This window comes from Grammomys surdaster, unplaced genomic scaffold (genome assembly GCF_004785775.1).
Source record: "Grammomys surdaster isolate TR1022 unplaced genomic scaffold, NIH_TR_1.0 193, whole genome shotgun sequence".
In the NCBI taxonomy this organism is placed as follows: Eukaryota; Metazoa; Chordata; class Mammalia; order Rodentia; family Muridae; genus Grammomys; species Grammomys surdaster.
In genome coordinates this window covers 4523699-4544169 of record NW_021604638.1, presented here as the reverse complement: position 1 = coordinate 4544169, position 20471 = coordinate 4523699, and the positions used below count along the sequence as shown (strand labels likewise).

The following is a 20471-nucleotide window of genomic DNA, read 5'->3' as shown; positions in this document are numbered from 1 at the left end:
AAAATTAATACAAGAGCTATGATATTTTTATAGAAGTATCCATTTAAATTAAAAGCAGTGCCAGATTATAAGATAGGGGGTTAGTAGATAATATTGAACAGCTAATTCCCCCTCCCCCAAGCCCCCGCCTCTCAAGTGCTGGGATCGCAGGTGTGTGCTATCACGCCTGGTCCTATGCAGTGCTGGGATGGAGGCCAGGGTTTGCATGTGTGAGGCAAGCCCTGTACTAAGAGAGCTGCAGGCCACCATGCAGCCCAGTGGTCCCATTTTTAAAGGAAGGAATCTGCAAGTCAAGTGTTCTGTTCATTGCTAATAGTAAAGAAAGTAAGGAAACGAGCATTGTTGAGTTAATAATCCTTCTCTGTGCCAGGCACCACAGAAGACGAGAGAAAACCAGAAACACCTGCTTGCTCCACAGTGTTCCAGACAGGGGCGAGAAGGACCAGGAGAGATAGAAGAATCATTTCAGTATCACGAAATGAGCACACACTATGACAGGGATGACGGAAGGGCACAGGAGCTCTTTGAAGAGGTGACATTTTTGCTAAAACTCAAAGGCTGGGAAGAAAACTTTCATATGGAGAGAGAAGAGCTGAGGACTCGCCTATACCATGTCCACAGAGCCCAGCGCTGCTGGGTATACAGTGGGTGCTTAATGGTTCACTGAGAACTGCATTGAGAACATCGAGGACACAAGGCTGAACCCGCCAGCAGGCTGAGTTGACAGTCACTTACTTGGCAGCTGGAGTCTTTCCCGTTACTTTCTTCCGAGCGGGTGATCCCTTGGCTCCCTCTCACTGACTACAACAACAAACAGACAGTATCCTTTCAGTTACCACAGCACAATGACGGTGCACAGGTGCGCGCACTTCTTCCAAAACCGACGACGACCCCCCTCCTTTATCCTTGACATATAGGATCAAGACAGGAGAAGAGCAGCTGGGAAGGGGTCCCTTGGAGAGCTGTGGCTGTTTGTGTCATCAGAGTCTGATGAATTCAAGTGTTAACTTCCCAAAGGAACAGCAAACAAGCAAACAAAAACAAATAAATAAAATAAAATTATATATGGGGTAAATAGACGTTTGTTCCTGTCTCCTGAGGAAAACACTCATAATCCCAGCGTTTAGGGGCTGAGGCAGCAGGACTATCAGATAGCCTAGGCTATCTTAAAAGAGATCTTTTTCTAGAAGGAGAAGGAAGAGAAGAAAGTAATGCTGGAAGGAGGAGATGGTTAGAGATATGAATGAATGAATGAACGAACGAATGAACGGGGCATTGATGCCACTTGCCTGTTAACTCTTTTGCTACTTTCAGCCAGTGGAGGAGTTAGGGAGCACCCACCCTCCATCCTTTAGCGCCCCCTAGAGCCAGTGGCTTCCTCAACAGGGCGGTATCTAGTAGAATCGGCATCTTCGATTCCTCCAAGCAGGTGAGCTGAGCTACTGGTTCCAAAGGCGTGGCCACAGGCCCAGAGGCACCAGACTCACCTGGGGACTTGATAGAGAGATGCACGTTCTTCACACCTACTTAGACACAGATCCACAGCCACCCGTGTTTAACAAGGCCCTCTAGGGGTTCTGAGCAGTGCTCTAACTAGCCATCCTCAGACTCAGACTCACCCTTGGCCCTGTGACTTTAACTGTGTGTGGTGCGAGCAAACTCCCACGTGACGTGAGGATGAGCGCTCATTGGTTAGCATCATCTCCTCCCAGCTGCTCAGGAAGCAGGGATTCCTGACTAACTGCACCGTTGTCGACTGGGATGTTCTCTTAGCAAACAGCATACACTCACAGCACTCGGCTAAGAACACTCAATCCTGAGAACATGAGAGGGCCCGGAGCTGGCTCGGTGGTTAAAGCATCTTCCATGCAGGCAGCAGGTGTGAGGACAGAGTTCAGACCCCAGGAAACTGGGTGGGCATGGCGGCCATTTGTGATCCCAGTGCACCGTAGGGAGGTAGGGACAGGATTCCTGGAGATCAGGCTACCTAGGCTTGTTGTATCTGAGAACTCCTAGTTCAACCAAGAGACCACGCCTTAACGTGTAAGGAAGACTCTCAACACCAGCCTCGGGCACATGTGCACATGTGCATGCACACACCCTCACGTGTACACCCATGTACAGACAAACACGTATATAAGCACACATACCAAACGTGCATGACAAAGAAAACCTTACAGGTGCTCAAATGCATTCTGAGGGTTTAGCATTACATGCTGTGCTTTAGTTGTCTGAGAGATGACAAATTGTCAGAGAGGTGAGTTCAAGGCTGACTCTGAGTGGCCTCTGACTGAGTGCAGGCACTGTGCAGAAAGAGAAAGAAGCGTCTGAATGATTCACACAGTGGAACCTGCACAGAGATGATCAGCATTTTACAAGCAAACAAAATGGAAGCTCAGAGACTCTAGGCGTGGCCGTGGAACTAGCCGGTTAGAGACGGGCACTGTGACCGTGGACAGTGACTCCAGGCTCCTTCCTTATCTAAGCCACCTCTGCATTCTACTGCCCCAAGGAGGGGCAGGCACCACTCAGTCAACTAGCGATGACTGAACATTTACTTGAAATTAGATTATTTGAATTAGATAAATTGAATAAATAAAGCAAACTAATCCGGGCTTGGAGAAGACAGGCTGACAAGCCTCACGTACAGCTGTCCGTGGGAGATGTCCACTCACAGGTGGGCACTGGCTTTCTTCAATGTGACTTGGCGTTGCTCTCCAGACAACAGAAGCACAGACTAGGACCATCAACAGTTTGGACAGAGTGTGGGATCGAGACATCTTTCGCTATTCCTAAAGCCATATCCCTAGGGCACCCTAAGTACAGGGTAGAGTCTTGGTGTGTCCTGACGGTTAGTAATATAGAGTAGGGTGCTGCCAAGCTCAGTGAACTTGCTTTTTTTTTTTTTTTTCGTTTTAGGACAGGATCTGTTGCATTGCCCAGGCAGGCCTTGCTTGAACTTGCCATTTCTCTGCCTTGGCCTGTAGCACTGTGGTGGTTTGAATAAGAACGGCCTCTATGGCTGATATAGTTGAATGGTTAGTCCTTAGGGAGTGAACTGTTTGAGAAAGGTGGGAAGGATTAGGAGGTATGGCCTTATTGGAAGAAGTATGTCACTGGGGATGGGCTTTGAGGTTTCAGAAGCACAAGCCAGGCCCAGTCAGCTTGTCTGTCTGTCTGTCTGTCTGTCTGTCTCTCTCCCTCCCTTCCTGCAGCCTGTGGATCAGGATCTCAGCTACCTCTCCAGCACCAGGCCTGCCTGTGTACCACCACCATGATCCCCACCATGATAATCACTAATCTTCTAACACACTGTAAGCCAGCTCCCGGTCAAGTGCTTCTCTTTGTGAGTTGCCTTGGTCACGGTGTCTCTTCACAGCAATGGAACCCTGACTATGACAGCCACAGTTCTTGGCTTCCATGCACTCTCCTTAGAGTGGGAGTCACCAAGGTTTCCAAATAAAGATCAGAGTGTCCTCTACATGGGACTGAGATCCTTGGGCCTGGAGAGCAGCTCTTCCTCTGGGTCTCCTGTGCTCTTCAAAGAGGCTTGAACTTGCTCGAGAATGCCGAGAAAAGGGAATGGACTCCTTCGGTTATTGCTGTCATCTGCTACTGTGTGATACTTTAGGATGTCACTCACCCTCCCCCCCCCCCGACCCCCCGGCTCAGACTGTGTAGAAAGAACCCCCTTGTACTCACCCACAACTCCAGCAAGGCCTTCAGAATATGGCTTCTGTCCACATCAGTTAGGCCCCGGAGACCATGTTATGTTTGTCTGTGCAGGTAAGTGGGGGGTGTTCCTGTGTGGCAGTGTTCATGTGTACGTGGAAGCCACAGGTCCACACGGAGTGACATTCCCCATGATGCATTTACCTCTCAAGCAGAGTCACTGAATCTGGAACTCACCGATTTAGTTAGGCTAGCTGACCAGTGAACCCCAGAGATCTGCCCGTTTCTGTTTCTTCGGTGTTGGGATTATAAGCACATGCCACCTGGCCTTTAAATATGGACTCCGGAAGTGGAATTTAGGTCCTCATACTTGGAAATCAAACAGTTTACCAAATGAGCCACTTATTTCTCCTCCCCCGCCCCCGAAAAAGTTCAGATGAAGAATGCAAACATGCTTGGTGACTTGTATGAGGATGTCTCCAGAGGCTCTGGCATTTGAACACTTGCCAGTTGGTGACACTATTTGGGGAAGCTTGGGAGGCGTGGCCTTGTTGGAGGAAGTCTGTTACCAGAGGCGGGCTTTGAGAGTTTAAAGGCTCTTCACCTTTGCTGTTTCTTTGCTTTCTCCTTTGAGGAGAGCTTACAGCTTCCGGTTCCAGCCCCACGCCTCTGCTTTGTCACCGTGCATTCTTATCTCTCTGGAAGTATAAACCCGAATAGACTTTCCTTTATAAGTTGCTTTGGTCACGGCGTTTTACCACAGCAATAGAAAAGCAAGCAACGCAGCATGATCGGAATAGCTTCTGAAGCCAGAACAGCAGTGGACATCAGGACTGGTCTTCTCTCAGCTTCTTGACAGTAATGTTCTTTTGTATCCTAAGAGAACCACTATCGAACCTGACTCTTCCTTATTTCAAGCTGGTGTTCCACAGACCCTTCTCCAGTTCAGGATTTGGGTCTTCTTCCTTTCCCTCCGTCTCTGTGATAGTCTTGGAGGAGAATTCGGTGGGATCGGAAACCATGCCCTGGAGTTCTGGAGAGCAGAACTCCAAGCCCCTGAAAAGATCATGCCAATTCCGTCCTTCTTAAGGAAAAGCAGGAGAATCCCCCCCCATCCTGTCGATGGCTTTTCTCCACCCATTTTGAGGCACACAAAGCCATACATACCCCAAGCTGACTGTCTGCTGGCTTCAGATAAAGATACTATCAAGTTCATCTGAGGTCACTTTCTTAATTATCCCTATCATGAGAAATAGTCCCTCCCACCCACTCTCCCTCACCCCACTCCTTTCTTCAAAGTCTGCACAACCCTGTTTCAGTGATAACTCAGATAATCCAGGTTGGACTTTACCACCCAAACAACCCTAACCACCAAGGCTTATTTTTACCAGCTGTCAAAAACAGTGGTTACTGTTTGAGGATACTAATATTCTTTCAGAGATGGCTTAGTGCCACGAAGAAAAGGTTAGAGGCTCAGAAGCAGTTTCTGAGATTTTCTACTGTCTGCCGAGTAACTTGTTTCATGTGTGGTTTTATTCATTAGACTCAAAGGTGAACCATTTCAGCCTGCGGTTTAGACTCGGCTGTGGAGTCTTGAGCCTTGCATGTTAATGACGCTGGTTTTTATTGCTTGCATGGTGCCATGCATTTTGATGACTTGATATTCTGAGGAGTATTGGAGCCGCTTCCAACAGGGGTCGTTCAGAGGGTCAGCATTTGAATGGGAACATTTGGTGATCTGATCAGTTCATGGATCGTTTGGAAAGGAATGCAAATGGATTTTGACCCTTCAGCCAAAGCTGACAGTTAAAAGATGTGGTGGTGCAAGCCTTTGATTCCAGCGCTGGGGAGACAGGGACATGGTGGATGTGTTAGTCAGGGTTCTCCAGAGTCACAGAACTTATAGAGTGAACATCTTTCTCTCCATATATATGTATATGTATATATATATATATATATATATATATATATATATCTCCAGCTAATCCAACAATGTCTGCCTGTGAATGGAAAGTCCTGGAATCCAGTAGTTGTTCGGTCCACAAGGCTGGATGTCTCAGCCTGTCTTCAGTATATGCTGGAATCCCAGAGAAGTAGGTTCTGATGCCAGTGAAGGAATGGACTTGCTAGCAAGATGAGGAGAAGCAGCCAAGAGCAAAAGTTTCCCTCTTCCATGTGCTTCTATAGGCTTCCAGCAGAAGATGTGGTCCTGGTTAAAGGTGTGTGTCTTTTCACCTCAAGATCAGGATCAAAGCTGTGTATCTTCCTTCCTCAAAGCTCTGGACTGGGAGTGGATTCACCTGAGCTCTTAAAAATAAGTTCTCACAGCTGTGCCCTCTGTTTCTAGTTTGTAGTTCATTTCAGATGTAGTCAAGTTGACAACCAAGAATAGCCAACACAGTGGATTTCTGTGAGTTCAAGGCTAGCCTGATCTACATAGTGAGTTCCAGGTCTACATGGGGATATCTGTGGGGAAAATTTAAGAAGGCCGCTACAGCGGCACAAGCCCTGGAGGGGCTTCTGCCGTGGTGGGTCCCACATTAGGGAAGAAGATCCTATGGTTCCAGTGGCCTGAGGGCCTTGGCGGTGGCAGGCCCCAGTAACATGAGGAAGTCTTTGGTTCCAAAAAGGTTTATTCTCATGGCGGATAATAGATGGATCTAGGCGTACCCCCCAAAAACTCAGGGCAGTCCCGAGTTATATAGGGAGGGAGAAAGGGGGAGGATTGGGGGAGGATCTGGGGGAGGAATGTTTAATTTGCTCTGCCCTCTGGCCTTCATTAATATGTAAATCCCTAGGGCCTGAGGCCTATAGCCTGGCCTATGTGACTCTATGGAGGTGTGACTGTTTTTCAGGATCCTAGATGATGGGAGGGACCGAACTCTTGCTGGTTCTCACGCAGAATTCCATGGAGAATCTCGGGGTTCTAAGCGCCTGCTCAACCATGACCCAGGATACCCTTACGCAGTCCCACAGATACACTGTCTCAAAAAAAATGTAGGGTGATCTATCTATCTATCTATCTATCTATCTATCTATCTAAAGACAGAGTTTCATATAGCCCAGGCTGCCCTCAGACTTAATACGTATCCAAGGATGACCTCGTACTTGTGATCCCTTCTGTCTCCATGTCCTGAATCCTAGGATTACACATGTAGGCCACTACTCTTTTGGAAGTGAAATTTTCATCCTGTGAGAGTATCAGCAACAAAGTTTCCTAACTCAACCTCATTAACTCAGGATCAAGGAAACAAATCTAGGAGAAATTTCCAGGTCCACAGAGGTCATGCATCTCAGTTTTCTATTTCGCAGAGATGTTCATTTGAAATAGAATTCAGTTAGTAATATAAATGATTTGTCTGAAGCAACTTTCACTGTAAGAACAAACACATTCAAGAATGCTATACCCAAGCTTAACATAGGTCAAGCATCAGCTTTCCTCTTTTGCCTGTGATTTTAAAACCAGTAGCCCAAGGTATAAAGACAGTGTTGGTACAGAAAACACTGACAAGAGAGGCTGAAGAACGGAACTCAGCACCACAGCATCCGCACACACCCCTAGAGTCCAGCAGCCTCGCAGGAAGCAGTGCGGTACCGGTGTCAAAGGGCAGCCTTAGAAACAACAAAAATGGAATAATAGGCAATAGGATTTTGAACTCTGAGTTTGCTCTGGGCTTTGGGCAAATTGCTCAGACCCTCTCTAGTCTCTGAGTCCTGAAGCTCACTTGAGAGAAGAGTGTTTCTTATAGCTGGGCCCAGTGTGGTTTCAAAAACCATTTACTAGGAATCAATCTGAGCGTTAAGTCCTCCTAACTACCAAGCCATCTCTTCGTCACCCCCTTATTAAGATTTTAATACCTGAAGGGAATTTTAGCCCAACGACTTCTGCATTTTGTTATATAATTCCCATTTTCAAACCACCTTCTTTTCCCCTGCAGATACTAATTTTTGAAGTTTCATTGGTCTATTGGATTGAATGTGTTTAACAGAAAAGCAGCTGTCTTGGCTGTCTCCTCATTTGGGCCTTTAGCTGGCCCACTACTAAACTGCATAGTCTTTCCCTCAGCCTGAGGATGTCACACTAATCAAGATTTTCTTATAAAAACCAGTGGTCCAGGGAAAGACCTGCAGGAGGATCAGATGGAATAGTGCAGGTAAAGCTCATGTGGAGATAGTACAGGCTTGCTAGAAGCAGGCTGTCTTTATGCTGGGAGATTATAAATCAGAAATCTACATATTTTATTGCCGTGTCTGGTTTGGAATCTGCCTACCTGGTTGTTACATCCATGAGCTCAGTCCTCTGCCTACTCACCCTACAAAAATGTTGTAGCATTTCAAACACTTTCTTGACATGCAGCTAACTAGTGTGTATAAAAACCCGTTTCTCTTCACTGTGGGGTTGATCTCAGAGCAATTCTTTGTAATTATTTTGGGTTCCTGTGGGACTTTGGTGGTTTAGTCCAACTATCTGTGTAGAATGCGACATTAGGATTTATATTACTCTATTTTCTTTTACCTGAAATATAGTCATACTAGAAATGGAGATCTTCCACTTTGTAAGAGGTTGATTTATGGAAAGAAAATGATTTCTTAAGAAGTGAACTAGGTGGGGCTGGAGAGATGGCTCAGTGGTTAAGAGCACTGACTGTTCTTCCAGAGGTCCTGAGTTCAAGTCCCAGCAACCACATTGTGACTCACAACCATCTGTGATGGGATCCGATGCCCTCTTCTGGTGTGACTGGAGACAGCTACAGTATACTCGTATACATAAAATAAATAAATAATTCTTTACAAAGAAAAGAAATGAACCAGGCAAGTGGGACACAGAGGTTCACATATGTAATCCCAGCACTTGGCAGGGTGAGACAGGAGGATTGCTAGGAGTTTGAGGCCAGATTGGGCCACACAGTGAGTTTCAATCGTTAGTGAAAGCCTGTCCTAAAGGTCAAAAACAAACAAACAAAACAAAAACAATCATACAAAACAAAAACAATCAAACAAAAAACAAGCTGTAAGGAGCAGGCCTTTAACAGGACTGACTCCATTTTGTAATAGGAAACTTGTAGAGACAAGTCTGGAAGTGAAGTTGTGCTGCGATAACCAGCTGTAATGAAGTCAGAGCCAAGCGACAACCAGACACGAGTGGTTATCTCCCGTGCACGTCAGCAGTAATGCCAAATCAAACATAAAAGAGGAGCCTGATCAGAACACTTCATCACACTTGTAGCCATGACTGCCTGGCGTGACCCTCCACCAAGCTTTCTCAGCTCCCGACCATCAAAGAGTTAACCGAGAGAGCAATGCCTCCATTTCATGGTCAAGCACCCTACAAAGTCAAATTAGCAATTCAACTAGCTGGAAGCCGCAGCCTGCCTGACCCTGCCTTCAAGGACTCTGGGACCTGTAACTGAGACTATCATAAGGACTCAGGTCGTATAACCCATGACTGAATGATGTATTTATTGCTATGCTTATTTCTTTGGTAATTAGCAATTTATTATTTGTGTTTATTATGCCAATATTGTTAGAGGCAATGCATAGGAAATGTGGCAATATCTTGTGGGAGCAATAGCCTTAGCATTGGTGATAACTTATTGCTTGCCGTGCATCATTAAAGAGTAACTGAACTCCAAAATCTCTGTGTCTGGCGTACTCTCTCTCCCTTCTTGTGGAGCTGAAGATCTCACAGTCAAATGCAGCATACGATCCCTGAGTGGAGGAGGATCTGTCGCTCCTCTCCCTGTGGGGATTCTAAAACCTTATCACAACCTGCCTGTGACAGATAAGAGTCAGGGCTTGCAACACAAACAAAAAAACAAAAATAAACAAGCAAAAGAAAAACAATCGAACAAAACAAAAACCAATGACCAAAAAAAAAAAAAAAAAAAAAAAAGGGAAAAAAAAAGCAGAGCCACGAGTGGAGCAGCTGCATTGTCTGAAAAACAAAAGTATTCAACAAAGAAGACTTTGCTACAGATCACGGAGATGCGTGAGGCAGAGGCTAGACAGTCAGCTAGTGAACTAGGATACAAACCAGAGGTTTTGCTATTGGGTTCTCTATTAATCGGGAAAATTATTTTATAAAATAAAATTATAATTTTCTAATTATGTTAAAGTAAGTTTGAAGCATTTGGCTATTTGGCCTTAACAAGTTGCCTTAACCCTTAGTGGTAGGTTATCGTCATGTCCATTTTCCCTTGCCTCAATGTCCTGTATAAATCTAAAGATTTTAAATCAACCTTGAGGCCTCGAGTACAATTTATAAAAGAAACAAAAACCAAACATTTCCTTAAAGTAATCGCTGGACCCGCCTTCCTGGGATCTCCCCAGTGGGGACATTGATACACATACATAAAAATGAGCGCTGAGGCTGGGGCATGGCTCATCGGGTCACAGTGCCTACCACCAAGTTTGACATCTTGAGTCTGATTCCTAGGACCCACATGGCAGAGGGCGAGAACTGACTCCTGGACAGGAGTCGCCCCCCCTGACCTCTACACAGATGCATCACCCCCAGACACAAAATAAATACAGAAGTAAACAGATTTTTAAAAGTGTGTGTACATCCTTCATGTAGGCAAGATTTCGTGTGAGGTACAGAAGCCCAAGTGTGAGCAAGCTTAATAATGAGGATTTTTTTTTTCTTTCCCGTTCACTGGGTTTTGCTCCCCAAGGGAACAACTGTGTTAACTGGTTCCTCTCTGTCTCTCTCTGTCTCTGTCTCTGTCTCTCAAAAATCATCAACAACAGGCAATGGCTACTCTAAGAGAGATAAATCCATTCACTGTAAGTCAAGGAAGCTCTTGAACCAGTGAGGTGGCACTGGCTCAGGGGTGTGAACCCCATGCCCTCAGGGACAGGATGAAACCTGGGGTGACAGTGGGGACAGTGTTAAAGCTAAAAACCCTTGCCTCATGTATCAGAATACATCACAGTGCTGGCTGCGTGCTCTACAGAAAACTAAACAGGAAGGCCATCATTAGGATGTCAGGATTTTTTGTGTGTGTATGTGTGTGTGTGAGGGGGTGGACCTACGATCACTGAAGCTTTGGACTGGGTGAGAACAAAAAGAATAGTTCAGGTTTTCTGGTGACAAGAACAAGGAGCATGCTGGTCCCTAAGGGTCACGGGGGAGGGTGAGTCCTGCCCACTCATCCTTGGAGGGCCCGTTCCAAAGGCCGTTCTACTATGAGAAAAATGTCCAACCGTGTAGAGGGATAAAACTGTACAGTAAAGAACCTTCCTCAGCTCAAGGTTTCGCTGGAGATGGATTCTGAGTTTCGCTTTGTGCTTGGTTTGAAGTTTCTTGTCTTTTTTTTCCCCTTTCTGTGACGCTAGCCACTCTGGCGCTGTGGAAGAGGTGTTAATTCTGTTTGCTGATTCTCCAGTGTTTCCCTACTTTATCTAGAAACAAGAGAGCTGACCATCTTTTCTGTTGTGATGAAGAATTTGGGAGTCCCATTTAGATCAGTCACTGGAAATGGGACAAATGTGTTTTCTGGTGTCATGTAATAACAAGTGCAAAAGTCTCAGCTCTTAAAAAAAATTAATTAATCAGTTTGTGTGTGTGTGTGTGTGTGTGTTGGGAGCAGGCTCTCAGGTATAATGTCACTCATGTCGAAGCCAGAAAACAACATTTGGGGGTCAGTTCTTGCCATCTACTGCATTGTCTCTGCTGCTGCAGGGGCCTCCAGGCCAGCTGGCCTGTGAACTCTTATCAAATTCTGTCTCCACTTCCCATCACCCCATAGGGCTGGGATGACAGACGTTTGCCACTGAAGCAGTATTTCAAACAAGTTCTGGGGCTGGAACCCAGATCATCAGGCTTGTGTAAGTGTGTGCGCATGCACGAATGTGCTTGGGTGCCACAGCACACGCACGTATGGAAGTCAGAGGGCAAATGCCAATGCCGTGTCTCTCTGTCTGCTGTGTGAGTCTGGAGATTAAACTCAGGCTGTCAAGCTTAATAGTCTGTGCCTTTGCCTGCTGAGCCATCTTGCTGGCCTCGAACTCTCTTTTAGAGGAAACGGATCATGAGAAGTGGGATCAGCCTCGGCCTGCCCACTGCTTCTACAGCCTCCCTGGCAACAAAGAGCCAACAAGAAAAGGACATGGCCCGGGCTAACACCTGCTAATGCGTCTCGGTCCCAGGCAAGGGCTCTGGGTCCCAGCTGCAAGGGCTCAGGTGCCTCTTTCTTTATCTGCACATTGATTAGACCCCTGAATAAGAAAATAGAGATGCCCAAGGATGGTGGGACAGATGGTGGGACGGATGATGGGATGGATGATGGGACAGATAGTAGAGGTCTCACTCTTTGTTAACAGAGAATTACGCCAAAGGCCTTTTTGCTCGGGCTTTGCTGCTGTCACCAGTGACTTTATTTTCTTGTGGTGTTTAGGTTCCTGGATAAAAAGTCACAGGGACCCAAAGGTGTCTGCCCACATTCTTTGCATCACACAGAGATTAAGAGTGGCAAATCCACCAAGCAAGCTATGCAGCCAGACACAGCCCCTGTAAGAATATCAGGCAGCATTGCTGTGTTCCAATGACCTAGGTCATTCCTATCTCATATGTCACCTTCAGGACTTCTGTACGTCCGTTCATGGCTTTGGTCTTTTTGTTTTGCGGACTGAGTTTCACTGTGTAGCACAGTGTAATTGAACCAGGAATCCACTCCAGCTTCTAAAGTGCTAGGATTACAGGTGTAAACTACTACGCCTGGCTATAAATTATATTATTTAATATTTAATCCAGAAAATGCCTTATATGGTTTTAAGGGCCTGTTTTAATTTATTTATATATTCTTATATATATAATTTTTTCTATTTTTAAAGAGAAAGAGAGAGAGAGAGAAAGAGAGAGAGAGAGAGAGAGAGAGAGAGAGAGTGTGATTTCTTGCTTGTATGTACACCATGTGTGTGCAGTATCCTAAAGGCTAGTAGAGGGCATTGAATCCCTCGGAACTGGAGATACAGGATGTTATGAGCCACTTGACATAGGCACCAGGAACACAACCCTGGACCTCTGCAAGAGCAGCGTATGCTCTTAACCGCTGGGCCATCTCTCCAGCCCTATCTTTATATATCCTTACGTTCTTTATGTAAACAACTCATTTGAATAAGAGGAAAGCTCACTTCATTACCAAAACGAGAGAGCAGCAGACTCATTTACCAACAACTGAAGCGAACATCAAAGATAGAGTGCAAAGCCAGTAATGAAATTAACTTCTGGGTAGATACTGCTGTCAAAACTTACAACTGAAGTTTCTTAATTTACTAAAAAGGGAATTATCAGAGGTAAGGAACATTAGCAAGAAGCAGGCCTTATGATGGAATGAGAAGAGTGAATGGAATTTTCTCATGAGCCCACCCACAGTCCCCATGGCTCACCACAGTGACCTCACACATGGGTAGGCCCGCCCCCTACTCTCAGAAGATGGGCAAGCATGTCCGCTCTGCAGGAACCGGAATCGGCTTACCATTTGTCTGAGAAATGCCATCAGAGGAGTCCTCCGGGATTTGCTTTCTTCTTTGACTTTTACATCTGTGGGTTCAGGCTGGGTCTCTTCTTCATTGAGATCCACAGTTTGTAAGGTGGATTCTACTTCCTCAGACTTTACAGTCTCTACTGGTGACTCGCACACCGCCTAGATTATTTTGCCAGGTAATAAGAAAAACAAACCGAAACAAACCAAACCAAACCAATTCCCCCCTACACCTGAATATTCCCCCGAAGCATGTTTTGTGAAGGAGTCTTGGTGGTTCTATCTGCAGAGTAGCTGTGGGTTTGAACCTGTGACTAGCTTCTATGCAGTCAAATCTTCAAGAGGTGATATTCAGGATGTGGATAATGAGCTCACAGACGTATGATTGCTGATCACCGGACAGAAGAAAGACAGATGGACAGACAGACAGGAATGGAGTTGGCAAATTCCTTCCCTTTGAAGGTACAGGTATAGGCTGGAGTCTCTTCCTCCCTTCCATCCTAGTAAGAGTCTCTTCGGTCCTCCTCAGAGTAATTACATCTAGCCTGTGTACAGATCCTGTGGTGGTTTGAATGAGAACAGCCCATAGAGGCTCGCATGTTTGAATGCTTGGCTCCTAGTTGGTGGAACTATTTAAGAGAGATTAGGACGTGTGGCCTTGTTGTTGGCGGTGTGTTACTGGGATGGGCTTTGAGGTACCCAATCCAGTTAGCTCTCTTTCTCTGCCTCCTGTTTGTGGATCAGATGTGAGTTCTTGTCTATCGACCAACCACCATGCTGCCTGCCTGCTGCTATGCTTCCCACCGTGGTGGACTAGCCCACTAAAACTATTAGCAAGCCCCCAATTCAACGCTTTCTTTCATAAGTTGCCTTAGTCATGGTGTCTTGTCACAGTAATAGAACAGGGACCAAGAAAGGTCACAAGTAATCAGGCAACACGTTCTTAGGCTTGTAACAGGCACCACACTTAGTTAATACTACCTGTTCTTACTCATGTTAACATTAAACCTGCCTACTCCACGACCATGTATGACCTGGAGCACCCAATGACTCATGGGTCCATTTAGATCTCTTCCCAAGTCTGCCGTTGTACAACGTGCTTCTTATATAACACTTCAGGACAAGGTTACAAAGGTAATGTTATCCCCATTTTACAACTGAGGATTATGAACAGTTGGCTAACTTGGCTAAAGTCATATCAATGAGTAGCTGCCACTTTGAGGAAAATAGGGGGTTTCCTGCTGGCCAGTGAAACAGAACGCCCAACAGGAAAACATTCTCACGTGGATTCGAGTCTCTGCCATCCTCTAAGAACTTGGACTCTCTGCACCCTTTGGCTTTTCTGTCCTTGGTCTCCTGGGATTTCATTCTTACATTTGCTACAGAAGAGCTACTGGCATACTGCTCTGGAAGGGTGGGAGATGGCTCCTGAGTAGGTAAGAGCAGACTGACCTCCTGGACCTGGATTCAAAATTATTCTGTCTTTGGAACATTTTGAGCCTTTGTGAACAAGAACCTAGAGGGAAAATCCTGAGATCACAATCTGTAACACTGACGTGAGTTGTGTTATAATGTCAGAATGTGAGTGGATGCTGACCCAGTGGATGCTGACCCAGCGGATGCTTCAGGTGCCCTGGCATACCTCATGCTAGCACTGTCTCCTCTCTACTCCCTCCCTCTGATACCAGCAGGAAATAGTTATTTGGAGCAGCTATGGCCAACAGACAGTGGCCTAGCAGAAGGAATGACAAAACTGAGAGAAATCAGCTGACCATGGGCTGGGATGTGACTCCTCTGGGACAGTGCTCACCCAGTGTTTGATTCTCAGCACCACGTAAACTGGAGGTGACAACACACACCTGTAATCCCAGCACTCAGGAGTGAAGGCAGAAGGATCAGAACTCCAAGTCCTTCCTGGCTGCACAGTTTGAGTCTGGCCTGGCTGGGATGCTTGAGACCTGACTTTTAGGAAGGGGCTACAAACTGAACTTTGAGACTTTGTTACCACAGCATCGCCTGACAAAAGCTGTATCTCCTTCCTCCTCACTGCTGCAAGGCTAGGAAGCTCCAACCACAGCCCAGCCAGGCTGAGGCGGGCCAGGCTGAAGCAAACCAGGAGCCCAGGTCCAGCCATGTAGGAAACTCATTCTCCTCTCGGCAATGGCATTAGTGAGGCTGTTTTCTTTCTCGCCCAGGCTGGGTGTTTTGTTTTTGTCTTTTGTTTTTTCAGGTGAAGCTTTCAAGTTCTTGCTAAGAAGTGGCAGTTGCTTTGGTTCGATACATTATTAGCAAGGAAAGATAGTTTCATCAGTTATAATATTTCAACCAACCAAGGCCCAAAGATTCTTGGGTCACACCCAAGCTTTTCCATAACTGCTACAGATGAAACAGATTTTAATTAATTAATTAATTAATTAAGACAGGGACTCTATATAAGTAGCTCTGACTGTCCTGGAACTCTCTAGACCAGGCTGGCCTTGAACTCACTGAGAGCTGCCTGCCTCTGCCTCCGCCTCCTGAGTGCTGGGATAAACGGTGAGCACCACTATGCTAAATTGTTTTTCAATCTTTTAAATGTTTATTTATCTGTAGGTGTTTGTGGTGGGGGTGTGCACATGACAGAAAACTCTCAGGAATGGGTCCCCTCCTTCCACCACATGGGTCTCAGGAATCAAACTCACGCTCTCAGGCTTAGCAGCAAGTGCCTTTACCCGCCGGGCCATCTTGCTGGCCCAGCTTTTATTTCCCATAGAATTAGAATCTAAATTTAGAAGGAGTTCTAAATTTCCGGTGGTCTTTCATGAAAACATGATGTCATGCTGGTGTCACATGCACCTTCTGCTCAAGGGGTCACGGTGGGCTGTGTACTGGCTTTTGAAAGGGTGTATACGGGTACAGAAAAGAAGCAATCCATAACAGTCCAACCATGCTGCTCCAGAATTCAGGAGTCAGAGGCTCTGACTGCCCTGCAGTGAGGGAGCGCCGGACACTGTCGCAGTGTATGTGCTTGCCTCTCCAGGGAGGAAGAAATGAAATGAACTTCAGTTTTACACTCCTGAGCTCCACCTGGATGCTGAGCCAGCAAGAGAGCGCATAATTTCCCTGAGAACTAGCACAGTAATGGGGGGGGGCAGCACTCTCTATGTTATCTTCCACTCACCAGCACTGCCGCTGGGGGTAGCCAGCCTTCCCTGCAAAAGGTGTTGCCTGCCTTGGTCCACCTGGCAAAGCATCCAGAGATGAAGCATAAAGAGACATATGGCTGAGTTCTAATGAAATTTGTCTACACTGGCATTTGAATTTATGTGATTTCCACATGTCATGAAATTATGTTTCTTTCATTTGTTTCCAGCCACTTAAAAATATAAAAGACTACTTTTAACTTATGGGCCAGATAAGAAAAATAGGTGGTAGACTAGATTTGGTCTGAGAACTGTGGTTTACTGTTGCCCAAATTAGCATCTCATTTAATTCCCACCAGGGCCTCAAACTTGTTCAATCATTATCCCCATTTAAGAGATGAGTAAACTGAGGTTCAAGTGGAACTATGACCTGGGGATAATGATGCCTAGGTCATAACTGTTTAGCCTCATTCTCTCCACGTGGTGGGCAGCTAGATGGGAAATGTGGAGTCTTAAAATTAGAAATGGAAGGTGTAGGACTAACTGAGGTGGGGGTGGGGGGAAGCAATGTCTAAAACATTCTTCATTTTGTTAAAAATGTCTTGCCTTTCTTCACGTCCCCACTAGCTTTGTCTTCTTTTGATATTAGGAACATATTAATTAACTCACTCCTAGTCCATGTTAAGTGTATAGCACAAGGTGAAATACGTTTGGCTGTTTCAGATCAACTCCAGATTTTAACACCTGAGCTGCAGGGACTATGGGGCTCCTGGGATGAAGGAATACATTGATTTCTCCCCCAAAACTTAGAGAACTCAGAATCTCCAAGCTGGCTGATGCTTTTCAGGTCAACAGGAGAGAAGATTCTGGGTTCTCAGAAAATATCCAGTAAACTCACAAGAACTTTCTGGAATCACGAGCAGCCCAAGCCCTGCTGAGTTATTAATTTCAATTCAAGAAAGGAAAGAAGAAAGGAAAGAAAGAGTTGATGAATGACCAAAAAGAACAAATGAAGAGAGGAGGAACAATAAATAACAAAACCAACAGGCTGTCAGGCTTTTTCTCCTATAAGAATCATAACACATTTAGGGGAACAATGGGAATGGGGGAGGGGAATGAGAAGTGCAATGAGGGGAGAGGAGTGTGGGGATAGCACACTCAAAGTATACTATATGCTTGTGTGAAAATGTCCTTATGTAATTTAATAGCATGTGAAGTGTGTGTGTGTGTGTGTGTGTGTATGCCAATAAAAAGTACACAAAAGGAATCATACACAGCTCTTCCAGTGTTCACGACTAACATTCAGGGAAACTATCTGGATTCCCAGCATGCACTTGGCTCCAGTAACTGAACGCGTGCATGCTGTTCATAGTAACGGGACACGAGACCCCAGAAGGATCCAGCCACATTTTGCTTGGACAAAGTGCTCATGTCCTGTTGTATCTTAAGAAGCTGTGAAGTCATTGGTCCCAAAATAAAAATGTTCGACGTCTGCACTGCTTTCAGCACTGGGAGCTGCTGTCTTGGGCCTGAAGTTCCCGAGGCCCCATCAATTAATTGCTCGGGATGACATTTTCAAAAGGTACATGTATGTGTGTGAGAAAGAGAGAGCTCACACAGTGCCATCCCCTCAGATATGAACGTACTACTTAAAAAACTTAGACTATCTCTAGAACATTCTGTCTGTCAGTCTATCAGGTGCAAATCCCTTTGGTCAGCTTTCTATCAGAGTCAACAGTTTGGATTATTGCTGTGGGACATTATCTCTCATGTCTGAGGCAAATGAACGAACCTGAGTACCACCCAAAGTTAGCGAGAACCTGGATAACCATGGAAACGAAAGCGAAGGAGCAATCAATGCAGAATGAAGCAGAAGATGCAACCCCATCCCTTACAGATGTGCAAAGCCATTACTCTGTGCAGTAGACTCGTTCAGCCCTAAAGGATGACAAGCTAAAAAGAGAATGTGCTGGCTTTGCTCTTACTTTTTTTCCCCTTATTATTGGGGATCATAAAACAAATTGATTCAGTATTGGTGCCCCCCTCCCTTTTGTCCCTAATCATAAAAAGGGATGAAAGAGTCTACACAGGATGTGCAAATTAGGGATCTCCACACTGAGTGCCCAATGGCCCAGCACACCAAAGATGACAGTGGAATGATTTAAGATGGCACCCAGTCACTTACGTTCTCCTCTGCACCTGTGGAAAGTGTATCCTCTTTAACTGACTAGAAGAAGATAAAACAAAAACAAGTCAAGGTATTACCGACACAAGTCCTGTGAAAGCAAAGGGCTATCTGGTCTACCAGTCCAGTAGGGCAGTTCTCAGATACTACATTGCTAATGTGGACCTGTTCTAGCAAGGACTCAAAGGAGGCTTCCACAAAGGCAAGCATACAGTAAGTATAGCTAGTTGTGTATTTCAAAATGCAACAAACAGAATAAATACAATGTTACAGATAGGTACACATGGGACAGGAATGTCACAGAAAACAAGAACCACAAAGTTGCGGCTATGGAAAAGCACATATTTGCTTCACATTTTCTATTAGCCCGTCAAATCAGAACAACAATATTAACTATATGATAATATGTAACAATAGTTATTTTTATTGCTAAATATCATACCTTTCCGGCTAGCTTTGCACTCACTCTATAATCAAAGATGACTTTGAACTTGTGATTCTCTTGCTTCTATTTTTCCAGGACTGTGATTTCAAGTGTATACTGCTGCACTCACTTCTGTGGTGCTGGGAAGCAAATCCAGGGCTCCCTGCCTGCTGGACAAACATTCTACCAACCTCTCTAGCCCAGGAGAAAAAAATATAGCCCCTCAAAACACAGCTACTGTTAGGGAAAACATAAACGTCTTGGGGGAAATTCTATGAGAGAAATAGAGAAATGTTCCTCAGGTCTTTATGGAGCAAGTAGGCACTCCTGCCCCATAAGAGGGTCCCAGCCCTATCTGACCATAGTCTTTGGTCAGCACTAGAGGCTGCTTCCTACCTTAGCCCTCAGTCTGGGACAACTCTGTCCTGTTCAAGTTCAACCTGGATTGGAATAGTCCATGAAAGGCCAGGCCCTGGAGTTCCACACACACTTGAATTCAGACACTGAATCCTATTGAGTCTCCAGACATCCGGAGTCCTGCTCCAAATAGAGGAGGCATCCTGAATCTTCCAAAGGTCAATGCTATTCTCTATCAGATGTCTATGACCCTGGAGGTCATCTTGATATCTTTCCTTCAGTGGTTCTTAAACTTTGGTGTATGGGGTATTGGCGGATACAGGCTGCTTTGAGAATTTTCCAGAAACAAAATACATCACAAATGATACTAGTATGCTCACAGACCTTTTTATGACTTCTTGGATTCTAAGTTAAAACCATTTAGGGAAGTGACTTTGGTCCTGCCTAGTAACAGGAAGGAAAGGAGAGAAGGGATATCTACACTAATCCCTCGGGCACCTGCCACATCCTGTCTTCTTTAAAGCATCTCAAACAATACATATATGACCACCATTTACGGTGTAAGAAACACACAGAGAAGCCAAGTCACTTGCTAAGGTTAAACAGACAGAGAGTGAGGATGCCATGCTGAAGGCCAACCCCTTGTCTGGTTACTATAAACTAGCTGTCAGCCTAGCTAGGACCATCAGCTAGGATTGTTTCCTTCTGCTCATCTTGTTTCCATATCGATGGCATCCTGGGCACAGAAGAACACAACATTTCTGGAAGCTTCTGTCGATGAGGAAACGTTGCTCCAGCCAGAAGCTGTTTACAAGGATTGCTGCTTTCTTGGCATGTGAGCTAGTTGGCATTTGCCAACTTGACACAAACCTAGACTTCTGGGAAGAGGGGATTCTCACTGATAAAACACCTCTATAACCTTGGCGGGCAGGCATGTCTGCAGGGTTTTGTCTTGTTTAGTGATCAGTGGGGAGGGGGACTCAGCCTGCTGTGGGTGGGGCCACTTCTGGGCAGGTGGCCCTGGGTTTTATAAGAAAGCTGGCTGAGGAGGTCATGGGGAACAAGTCAGTAAGGAACATCCATCCATGGCTTCTGCTTTAGCTCCTGCCTCCAGATTCCTGCCTCGAGTTCCAGCCCTGACTTCCCTCGGTGATGGAGAGTGACCTGAAGTAAACTCTTGTCTCCATGCCTTGCTTTTGTCACAGTGTTTTATCACAGCGATAGAG

At 45.6% G+C, this 20471-nt stretch overlaps 1 protein-coding gene across 2 annotated transcripts in view; it reads right to left on the bottom strand.

Moving 5' to 3' along the window:
* The window catches only part of Bcas1 (breast carcinoma amplified sequence 1), an 80900-nt gene that overhangs the window by 9423 nt on the left and 51006 nt on the right, over nucleotides 1–20471 (bottom strand). For both annotated transcript variants that reach the window (XM_028769719.1, XM_028769718.1), the window contains exons 8-10: nucleotides 18465–18506; nucleotides 13152–13319; nucleotides 736–801 (exon numbers count right to left, since the gene is read on the bottom strand). In XM_028769719.1, coding sequence (XP_028625552.1) covers nucleotides 736–801; nucleotides 13152–13319; nucleotides 18465–18506 — 276 coding nt within the window. The remainder of the gene's footprint in view (nucleotides 1–735; nucleotides 802–13151; nucleotides 13320–18464; nucleotides 18507–20471) is intronic.